At 45.0% G+C, this 11,600-nt stretch overlaps 1 protein-coding gene across 2 annotated transcripts in view; it reads right to left on the bottom strand.

The window, feature by feature from the left end:
• Positions 1–5,775: 5,775 nt before the first annotated feature.
• Positions 5,776–11,600, bottom strand: part of LOC108699860 (E3 ubiquitin-protein ligase rnf8-A-like) — a 10,767-nt gene continuing 4,942 nt past the window's right edge. Inside the window, exons 2-4 of one of the 2 annotated variants that reach the window (XM_041575326.1) lie at positions 11,303–11,421; positions 10,408–10,502; positions 5,776–6,902 (exon numbers count right to left, since the gene is read on the bottom strand). In XM_041575326.1, the coding sequence (XP_041431260.1) occupies positions 5,858–6,898 (1,041 nt within the window). In that variant the 5' untranslated portion in view covers positions 6,899–6,902; positions 10,408–10,502; positions 11,303–11,421 and the 3' untranslated portion in view covers positions 5,776–5,857. Of the gene's footprint in view, positions 6,903–7,728; positions 8,081–10,407; positions 10,503–11,302; positions 11,422–11,600 lie in introns of those variants that run through there. The other variant, XM_018232496.2, reaches the window with a different exon arrangement.

The raw sequence follows: 11,600 nt of genomic DNA, 5'->3' as shown, positions 1-11,600 counted from the left end.
CTCAGTCTGCTGTACCCTGGGGTCAAAACACTTGCTTTCCGCAAACTGCCAGAGTAATTGGGCACATGGGTATGTATAAGTGTGCAGCCTGACTGAAGCTGGTGTTGCGAAACTCACGCTCGTTATGACAGCAATGTGTATACAACTATAGTACAGCTGTATATAGTTGGGGTACCAATCCTATCAATGGTGCCCCCTAAACTTCTCCTTTAGTTCTACATTCTTATAGGCAGCAGTTTTCTAGATAATGCAGCACAGAGGCCTGATGCCCAGATCATGCCATGCACACCTTCATACAGCAAGACACAATTGGCAATCTGTTGTACTTCTTTGCAGAGTGTTATTGTCCTAAAAAGTGTCACTACTGGGATGTTGATGACATCACGAAATGTCACTTTTTTCCACCCTTACACTCTCCACATTTTCATCCCAGTCTTCCTCAGCTTTGTCTTCTTCATTGGTTCCTACTGAACTGCATCAGCCTGTGGATCTTCTGGTTCCGGATCAAGCAATGGAATCCCTCCATCATCCTCCAGTTCAACTTGGCCATTTCCAACACTATCATTGCCCCAGCCTTATCCTTATGATTTACTCATTCGCCAGTCACTGGAGTTTTGGGACTCTCATCTGCCAATACAAGGTTCTCATTCAGCACCAACATGTATGAGGGAGCCTACTTTTTCACCCTCATCACTCTCCATCGATACTCCACCATCGCTCATAGTGTGAAATGGAATCTTCTGTCCAGAAAATCCTTCATCATCAAACTCTGCCTCATGCCCTGGAGCCTCCTCTTCCTCCAGGGGCTGCCATATTTCTTCTTTTTAGGAACATCTGATATTGACGGGGCCAGATAATGTCTCGGTATTCACCATACAAAACACTCTCAATTATTTTTTATATGGAAATGGGTGGCAATTATACAGTATTTGGGCTTCTGGTGTATTTTAATACCTGTAACAATAAAACATAATTCTTTTTGTTTTGACAAAATTCAATAAAAAGATTTGAAAAGAAGGGGTTATTCTTTGCCACTAGGAGCCAGACAACCCACTACATTGCAATGTTTGGGATATGAGACTTTATGTAGACCTAAGGGGCAACTAGGATAATCCTCTAGACAAATGCTTTTGCTAATTTCCTCTTACACATAACACCGATTTCCTTTTCAGGGTGTGTTTGTCCCTTGGTCTCAAATAGCACCTGTTGCAGAGTAGGTTGGTACCAGGGAGGGTACCATGCCACACTGTATAGGGTGGGCATCACAGTATTGCATGGAGCTCGGCACTTAGGGTACATGCATGAAGGAAGCAATAGGGCAAGTCCATCTCTCTCCATGGCAGTGGTTGTTTTACTGTTCTTAGATTAAGTTGCCCTCTGAGGTCCAATCTTTGGTTGTGGTCCGCTTTAGCTAATAAGAATGTTAGAGATCAAGGAAAACATTGGTTTATCAGTCATTGGCCACAGTTCCAGAAATATCTAGGTTATCACCCAAAATTATTTAGGAAAGCAAGTAGACCTTTATTGGTCTCAAATCTGCTGCCCCTACTGACACAGCCTGCAAAGGGAAACCTGCAAAATTAGCACCAGCATGAAGGTGGTGGAAGCTCCGTCGTTCTCCTACATCAGCAGGCGCACTGGTACGAGATTCAGAAGAGGAGGTTTCTATTAATTTCACTGACAGGCACGACTAGCCCTTTTGGGCCTTTCTCTACTGATGGAGAAACTAGCAGCAGTGATATTAGCCTTAGTGGAGGCCAAATACAAGAACAGAGGGCTCTGAGAGTTGCCCAGTCTTGCCCATTATGGTCTGATGAAGCTGCCACATTCCAGTATATATAAAAGATAAAAAAAAGGTCACCATTACACCCAAAACTCCTACTTGCCAGTTTTTCTCATATTTGTCTCCTCCTATAGTCAGTCCATGGTTCTGCATCAAGAAATGGAATTCCTCTTGATTTCCCCTTTGGCCTCAGCACTTATGATATACTTGTCTGGTACTGGTAATGCACATTGCAAGTATGCTCAGAAGAGCAAATAGGGAGACCATACTCCCACAATTCCCAGCGGCAGGGCTAAATCCTTCATTTTTAGACTGTGGGTAAAAGTTGTAGTTCCTGTAGATGTAACAGAATCCACAATTCGTATTGGGTTTTATTCCAACCTCTAATGAAATCCTGTGAGCACACAGAGCATCACTTGTTGCCAAGTACAGCAGTTTTATAGCCTATATGACCATTCCTTAGTGCAACACCTCATAGAACTGCCTGAATGGTTTACGTCTTCTTTAAAGGAGAACTAAAACTTAAAAGAATTGGTCTAGAAATGCTACACAATATGGCGTGGAGTTCTTTATTAGCACAAGGCCCCCTCAGCCCTTTGACAGGGAAGATCTATGCCCCCAAAGATGACCCCAACAGCTCCTTCTTTTCTCTCCTGCTGATTCCCAGCACATGCTCTGGGCTGTGGTCACTTACCTAATACAAGGATCACATTACATGGGAGCTGTGACCTCACTTCTGCTCAGTCATTTCCCCCTCTCCCTAAGCTTAACTCTTCAGAAGATGCCCAAGACCCACTGAGCATGTGCTGTACTACTGACACACAAATGCTCAGCAAGATCCAAGATGGGAAGCTGCTGGAAAGGACTGGATCAGTACTGTTAAAGGGCTATTGTACCCAGGACCGCCATCAGAAATCGTAGGGCCCCATACGACAAAATTTCCTGGGCCCCCTGGGCTGCGTCCACCGCAAGCCCCACCCACAGGTCCGCCCTCCCCACCCACAGGTCCGCCCCCACCACACAGTAAAAAAAAAAAACATATTTGTGGCTCGGGTTCCCACATGTTAATAAAAAATAAAAAGATATTGGTGGCCAGGGCCCCCCCCCATTAAAAAATAATGGTGGCTAGGACCCCACATGAGAAAAAAATTTGGTGGCCTAAATTGGTGGCCAGAGCCCCTTAAACGTCCATGCCTTCCCGAAGTCAGCAGCTCTCAGAAAGATGTGGGACCCGGCTAATCAAGTAAGTGTGGCGTGGCAGGGCCCCCCTTACCCTCGGGCCCCCTACAACTCTCCCCCCTGATGAGGGACCTGATTGTACCGCTGGGTACAGTCTGTGGAATGCATCAAAGGCTTTAGTCCTTCTTTAAAGTTAGTGACATGTGTTGGTTAGGCACAAGCCGCTCCACCAAGTTCCAAGAAAAGTGGTGGTGGATCTGTGCACAGAAAAAGTATTATCATGGTCTGTGTATAGAGCAAGACTTATGGCACCCCAGCATAGGGTTAATATGCCATGAAACCAATAGGATGTCACCCAATCCCTTCTTACATAGTTAATGATCAGCAGCCTGGAGTTAGGAGTTCCCATTACAGTACACACCTGGGACATGATCCAACACATCTACACTGCATAGAGAGTATTTTGGGTCCAAAGCAAAAGGTTCTGTAGGGTTGCCACAGTGTCTGCTACCAATTTTCCTCTCCGCTCTGGAACTATTGGACTCTGTCTCCAATGTGACTGCCCATGTCCACAGCAGAGTCCTCCTGGTTACGTACGGAGCGCTGGAGGATATTGCGGAACGTATGTCTAGAGAACAATGGACGTTTGGCTGCCTTTATTCCATGGCCACCCAAGAACCACTGATGGGGCAAATAATTAATTGGAATTTATATTTAGGTGGAGCAAAATGGATCTTCTATGAGCAGAGGAACCTCTAAGTTTCACCCCCACATTACCACCCAACTGAAAGCCATTTGCTTGGAGTCAAGTCCTTAGGCCAAAGCCCTGGAACCCTTGAGTAGGCCGTGTGGTCCTATTGCTTCCTGAGTCTGAATCACCTTTTCAGTACTTGTTTTCACTAGCGACACAATGTCACAGGAGACTGAGGGTGAAGCATTGGCTGATGTTCTGCGCTGTGCCGTGTGTCTGGATGATTACAGAGCCTATGGGCCAATGAAGCCCCGGATTCTGCCCATGTGCCTCCATACGTTCTGTGAAGGCTGTCTGGAGAGGCTGGGGGAGGACAGCGCCTACAGCATCTCGTGCCCCATTTGCCGGGTGTTTAATGACATATTTGGGAAGGATAGGATTCAAGCCCTACCCATAAACACCAGGGTCCCTTATTTTGAGACTGTTGAGGAGGAGATGGAGGAGTTGGACCTCCTAGACTTCATTGACCCAAACATGCCCTCTTGCCCCGTCTGTGATAGCATGACTCTTTATGCCCCTTTTGGGCTGGAGGCAGATATTACCCAATGCCACACATGCCAGTGGGTTAGTGTCGAGATTATGGAGGTTGGAGAGTTGGAACTTGCCCCAGCTACCCAGGTTGAAAACATCAACAGGGGTAAAAATAAAAGTTCACAGATGCTCAGGGCCCCACAAAAACCTAGGAGGAGGAAGAACCTGCTCCAAAGAGCAATCAGTTACATGAGGTGAGCCAAGGGCACTCTTTTTGCCCCCAAAAACTATCATTTAATGGAAAGAGGGTAAATATTTCTACTTTCACACTGTACTATGTATCCCCACTGTTTAACTCCATCCTACAGATATTGTTTCTCCTAGACAGTACAGTATGAGGGTATAGCTTATTGTGTGCCCAGAACATTCCTTTGCTGTATATTTTTTATTTATACATATGGGAGGAGGTGCCATATTGTTTCCCTTAGATAGTACAGTATGAGGGTATAGCTTATTGTGTGCCCAGAACATTCCTTCTCTGTATATTTGTATTTATACATATGGGAAGGCGGTGCCATATTGGTTCCCTTAAGACAGTACAGTATGAGGGCATAGCTTATTGTGTGCCCAGAACATTCCTTCTCTGTTTATTTTTTATTTATACATATGGCAGGAGGAAGGTGCCATATTGATTCTCTGATACACTACAGTATTAGGGTATAGCTTATTGTATGCCCAAAACACTCCTTCCCTGTATATTTGTATTTATACATATGTGATGTGCCATATTGATTCCCCTAGACAGCACAGTATGAGGGTATAGTTTATTGTGTGCCCAGAACATTCCTTTTCTGTATATTTGTATTTATACATATGGGAGTAGGTGCCATATTGATTTTCTTAGACAGTAATGTATGAGTGTATGGCTTGTTGTGTGTCCAGAACATTCCATCTCTGTATATTTGTATTTATACATATGGGAGGAGGTGCCATATTGATTCCCTTAGACAGTACAGTATTGTGTGCCCAGAACATTCCTTCTCTGTATAATTTGTATTTATACAAATGGTGATTCTGTGTTTATAGGAAACTGAGGAGAGGTCAGTAAGTGTCTATAAGGCAAAGGGAACCTCAGACACATTTATCCCAACTGGACCTACAGAAGATCACACCAAACAAGAAAACTGAGCCCAAGTTCCACTCAGATCCACCTTCCCCCCCCTTCGTCTCACTTTTAGGAATTCTACTCATCTGATTACCCCGGATTCCATTGAGAAGAGAAAGTGCAGAACTAGAGTTGGCCCAGAGCCCGGGTGAAGGTGGCGCTGACTGGCGACCCAATGCTCCGAGATATGTGATAATGACAAGTACAGAGGTGACCTTCAGCACCAGGCAAACATGGACTATGTAGTGTATTCTATTCTATTTAAAGGAGAACTCCACCCAGAAACTCTTGTTTGGTAGGAGTTCCCCTTTAAGCAGCAGGGTGTAAGGAAAACAAATTCAGGTTGGAATGAAACAGCTTTAACTGTTTAAAGGCAGTTTAATGTTCATGGGGGGGTTTATATAATAAAACTCTCGGACAAGGGGCAAAGCTGAGATGTGTTGGTTTTATAATTGAACAATGAGTAGAAAATCAATGTCTTGGGGGTTGGGGGGGGGAGTTTGCCAGATTATCTAGTAAATACAATGACCAAGATGAGGATGATAATGGGCAGGAAAATTACAAAGAAGCTCATGATCTCCATGAGGAAGAGGAGGCCCAAGAGACAGCGATAGAGGCAGCGGTTCCTCCGCTCCAGTTTGCGCAGTCCACTGATGCATCTGACTGGGTACCGACAACAGGGAGCGAAAGGAAACATTCGGGTGGTGTAGAAGCGCTTCTGAAATCTGTACTCCAAAGCCCAGCATAGGCCGGGTCCCCTGGTTGGCGGCTCCTGGGCCACTTGGAATTGCTGGATCTGGGGGGTCACATTGTCCATCATCTGCTCTTGCATCTTAAGGATCTCCCACTGCATCGTGGGAGTCCTCTGCCTGCAGATTGGACACACGACTCGGCCAATCTCGGCTCGACTGGCATTCTCTATGATGGTCTTGATGCAGTTGTTGCAGAAGGTGTGGTTACAGTTGAGAAAGGACTGTTTGTGACTGGTGCCATTGTAGGGTTCTGTGCATATGGGACATTCCTGCTCCAAGTTCTCCTCCAGCAGAATGGAACACTCTGTGGGTTCTGCATCCTGCCCTTTTGCTTCAGTCACATCCAGTCCCTGCTGGGACCCACACAGGCTAGTCAGCTGTCCTTCCATTTTCTCAGTAGCCCTCTGATCCTCCTTGGTCTCCTGGTCAGCAAAGTCCCTCGGAGAGGCCAAGCTTGCTCCATCCTGAAGATCAGTAGGGTTGGACACCTCAACCAGAGCCTTGTGCTCATCAAGGTCTTCATTAAGGCTTTTTGGAGGCTCTGTGTCTTTAAGCTGTTCTTGGGCATGCTCTATGTTGGAGTCTGTGGGTGGCCAGGAATTCAAGGGGTCACCCCTTGCCACAAGCACCTGTTGGCCTCCGGACACTGCACCCTCTTCCTGCTCACAGAGGTGAGTGGAGTTTAGGGAACAGACATGCTGCTCACTAGCATTATCCATAGTTTCCCTCGGTGCATGGAAATTCTCAGGGGCAGCGGTGGGTCCCTGGGCATCTCCTATTCTGCTATCCTGCTCCATATTTCTGCAATGGCAAATGGCATTGGATTTAGTGATCTTTATGGATAAACCTCCCTGAGGGCAAGTACTTGGGGGGGGGGGGGATTTAGTGATCTTTATGGATAAACCTCCCTGAGGGCAAGTACTTGGGGGGATTTAGTGATCTTTATGGATAAACCTCGCTGAGGGCAAGCACTTGGGGTTAAACCTGGGCCTGATCCACAAATGGGGCAGTTGTAGATTTTTTCCATGGCACTGACATCTTGTGCACAAGGAAGGCAATACCAAGCCACTACCAATAGGGGGGGCAATATCATCATCTCTCTCTACTCTTCAAAAACCACAGATGGGGGGACAGCAGTCACTTACTCCAGGGCAAGATCCATATGACATTACTATAAATGGGCCTGGGTTGAAGAAGGTTTACCTTTTAAAGAGACAGTAACACATAGATTAGAAGGGATTAATATAAATTGATTAAGCAGATGGAGTGCTGGTTCCTGTATGGTGTGATACTTTCCAAGGACCCATCAGAAGCAAGCAGAATGGCAGCTGCGCCTCACATGAAGTATCATTTACTGAACATCTACTGACAGTGCCACTGAGTATATTAGGTTGATCCCCGCTGTAGCCCCCAAGGTGTGGGTGTCAGGATTATGGTGAAACAGTATCAACTGGCAGTTTAGTTAATTGTTAGCAATTTGGGGGGGACCAAATCTTGAGTTACCCAGAAACAGGATGACAAAATATACTGCCCTGCAAAGCACACACACAAAGTCAGTTTAGGCCTTGGGGTACAACCCTGGGCACAGGAACAAATTGGGTGTGTGCCCCTTGCAGACCATTCTTACCTGCAGGAAAATGCTGTGTAATCCCATGGTGTCAGGCTGATAAATCCATGTGCACATAGGGCACTGCTACAGGGACACTATCAGTTCTGAGTGTGTACTACAAGGAGCAGGTAACACAACCAGTCAGTCCTGTTCCACCCAGCCAATAAGAGAGGCTGAGCAGACAAACAACCAGCAGCAGAGAGCCCTTAAAGAAACAGCCTGCCTTTAAAATTCAACATATATCTGCAAAATGCACACATGGTGCCATTAGTTTCCTCCATAAAGGTGGAGGGGAACTCATTTTTCGAGTACACACAGCTTCCTGCTGTTTTACATCTGCACATGCCTGAGCCTATGGGGTACATATATTATATACATGTACAGTCCAGTTCAACAGAGCCCTCTGCTGCCCAGAGAAGTAACTGCAGCAATAAAAACAGAAGCAACATGGCAGCTCTGTGGCACACTATACACAATTGTGTAGCAGACATTGCTAATCAATGACCTTACTACAAATAGAATTCATTGTGTGATACATTCCTATCTAAACAGAATAAACTTCTCGGAACAAACAGATCAAGTTTATAGTCCTGGGCTGCTCTCTTTCCCCTGGTCAGGCAGAGGGTTGAAGCTTGATTTTGGATGCAGAATACCATTTCGTGAAGCAAATCGAAAATCTCCAGCAATCAGAATGGCAGTTTCATGGTTCAGTCTGCATATGGGGAGTAAGGAAACCCTAGAGACATAACACAATGATACTAGCAAACGGCTGATGTACCAGGAATTCCTTCCCCTTTAATACCTGGGCACTGCCAGATTGGCTTCAGTGCTGTAGTTAAGTGCCACCCACTGAATGACATAAACTGCTGCTCTATTTGTGCAAAAGTTTTGGGGGGAGGGGGGTCAGCTTATTTTGTGACAGAAGAACAGAAAGTGCAACTCATGGATAAATCTATGGTTTGCACTTGGCAGAGCTCAGTATAACTGGAAGTAAATAATGAAAGTTCCATTCCCTGTTGCACTGTACAATTGCCAATATTCACTTTGTTATGTCCAGGTGAAATGGGAAGGTTAAGCAAACCTCTCCCACCCACAGGCAAAGGCAACCCCCAAACATCTGTGCCAGTCCTAGGAGGTCTCATTACATTTCCAAGGGGCAAACACGCACACAGCTCTGGAGTCATAAAATAATGTCTATAATATGATTACTATACAGGTAACTTACACAATCTCCTGTTTCATGTAGGACTTGCCCCCCCCCCTAAGTTCAGCCAAAATCAGTAGACCCCTCAGTATTAATAATTCCCCTATGGATGTGCTTTATTCACAGACTATGTACCTCCAGGTTGGGCAGGAGGCTCCCAATCACATAGAATATCCACATTCTGCCACAATGGAGACATTCCTGAACATAAACAGGAATAAAGATTAGCTGTGTGACCAGCCAGTCCCTCATATAGTGCATCCTTCCTGTTCAGGTTCTTTTATTGGGCCTCCTGCAGGTGATCCAAGTGACCCTCAGATCAGAACTATTAGAAGAATCCACAGCCCCAGCATCAGCTCTCTCCTTTCTTCCCATGAACCCAGAATACACTTTTGGATGGGCAGAGGCAATAAAGGACACGCATATTTAGGACCACGTCTCAGACTGGAAGTGGCGAGATTTCTCCACGGTGGCAAGATACTGCTTTGCGTCAGGGCAGACATCCCACCTTCCAGCTGCAACACCCACTTCAGCAGTCACCTCATTGGGCATCTACTTGGCATTGCTGACACCAATGGGCACAGTGGTGGAAGAAATAAAACACAAAGTAGAGAGACAGAGGTTTAACTAGGGCTGCCGAGTAAGTGGCGCAACACCAGCCCACACCACAGTATCAACCCAATGATTTCTGTATATCAGGGATGCCCAAAAGGTAGATCGGGATCTACCAGTAGACCTTTAACTAGTGATCAGTAGATCTCAAGAAACAGCTTGTCTAAATTTCCCTCCTGTTTCATGATTTTCATTCAGATATTTATTATGTTATGGTTACATACGAAATAGTAGTTTGTTAAATATAGCAAGATACATTTTGAGTATTTAAGTCATATTTACATGGAACAGAATGCTAACAATGCTTTTATAGATGTCGATCATAATGGGACATCATCACTTAAAGTAGACCTCGCATTAGTAGTGCTGTATATGATCAGTGCAGGAGCCAGTCTAGGATCCCAGCATGCCAGGCAGGGTTAGTTGGTCTCTGAACCCTGCATGCACATCATGCTTTGTGCTTTTTTTATTATGAGGAGTGCTGCAAAGTGCAGTAAAGCCCCATACACGTGTGTTGTCCAAGAGAAACCAACAAGCAATTTGATTGGTAGCATCACAACATAGCAAGCAACATGGCAACAAGGTAAAACTGGTTAAGGGAACACAAAGCCTCATCCACATTGCAGGTACATTCTAGAGACAAAACAAGTTCTGTAACATTCTCCCTCTCCAGTTCCAGGCTGTTTATGAAGTCATTATACATTTTTGGAGTTGTCTGTTGCCCCCAAGCGGTAACAAAGTGCAACTGTGCCTAATCCACTTACCTCATCCTCTTCTGTCTGTGTTCTCTTTCCATTATCGGTAGAAAGCATCATTAACCCCACATATCCCACATGTCACAAACACTGCAGCCTCCAAATGCCGATGCACCCTATTCTTACCCTGCTATGTAGAAGTAGCCTTGTTTAGTGCCAATCAGGTCCCATAGGAGTGGACAATTCTCCTTTATTCAATGCTGCACATATATTTTATCCTACTGCGGAGAAGAGAAGATAATCAGGGGGTGACACAGGGCAGAGAGAGATCACTGTTTTGGTCAAAACACAAAATATTCCTATAGAAATCAAGAAAACAGAATCATGAAAAAACCCAAATATGATGCGAGACATCATTTATGCAGTGTGTAATAGATTGCCACTATATAAAGTGCTTCAATAATATTTTAGGAATCTGGAATGCTGCTAGAAATAGAAACAGACATTGCAGGTGGTAGTGATACATTCCCAAAATGCAGTGAATTCCATTGAGCTCAGCCAATCAGAGCACAGATCTTTCCAGCACATGACATAATATTATAATGATATGATATATTCATGACACAGAGGTAACCAGTCAGGAGCAGGGAGGTGACATGAAATAAAATTCAGTGATGAGAGATAAATGACTCCAGAGCCGTTGAGACTTACAGCAATTGCCCTGCTACTCCTTGTTCACAGTAAAATGGGAAGAGAGAGAGAATAATTACCCCCTGCACTGACAGGCACAGAGTACAGTGATCCTTTTATTATAAGGTAAATCATGTTATTTGGGCAGGGAATTGCCCAGAGCCAATGGATCTCCTTAGTAATTGCTTTTAATCAGTCACTGAGTGGGTTAGAACATTTGGGGAGAAATGAGTCGGTTGGGGGCTCGTGTGGCTGTAAGTTATATCACTATTGGGTGTCACAGGCATAGAACAGAGTGCATTGTTGTAGCAGGTGCCCCCTCCCCCTGCTGGTTAGCCTGTGTATTACAATGACTATGTCAGATTGAGGAAGACACTGGGAATAGACAGACCTGATCTCGAGAGAAGGCGGTGAATAGGGTCAAGTGGCCGTGATTCACCAAATCGTCCCACTCTTACTCAAAATAGAAATCTTTTAATTGTTCCCTGCATCCGAAAAGCAAGAAGCTTCCTGCAAGATAAAATCAATGGGAAAAACATGAATCACTGTGTGCAAGTGAGAGGGAGACAAAGTTCGTCACACATCGACTGAGCCAATAATATTGGTTTCACCGCCCAGTTACCAAAATCACTTGAACATGAGAGTTTTCTATTCTATCTGCAAATATGTCACCAGGTTTCCCATTTGCT

The sequence above is a fragment of the Xenopus laevis genome, chromosome 8S (assembly GCF_017654675.1).
Source record: "Xenopus laevis strain J_2021 chromosome 8S, Xenopus_laevis_v10.1, whole genome shotgun sequence".
In the NCBI taxonomy this organism is placed as follows: domain Eukaryota; kingdom Metazoa; phylum Chordata; class Amphibia; order Anura; family Pipidae; genus Xenopus; species Xenopus laevis.
The sequence above is the reverse complement of the archived record's forward strand: the minus strand, read 5'-3'. Positions and strand labels throughout refer to the sequence as shown.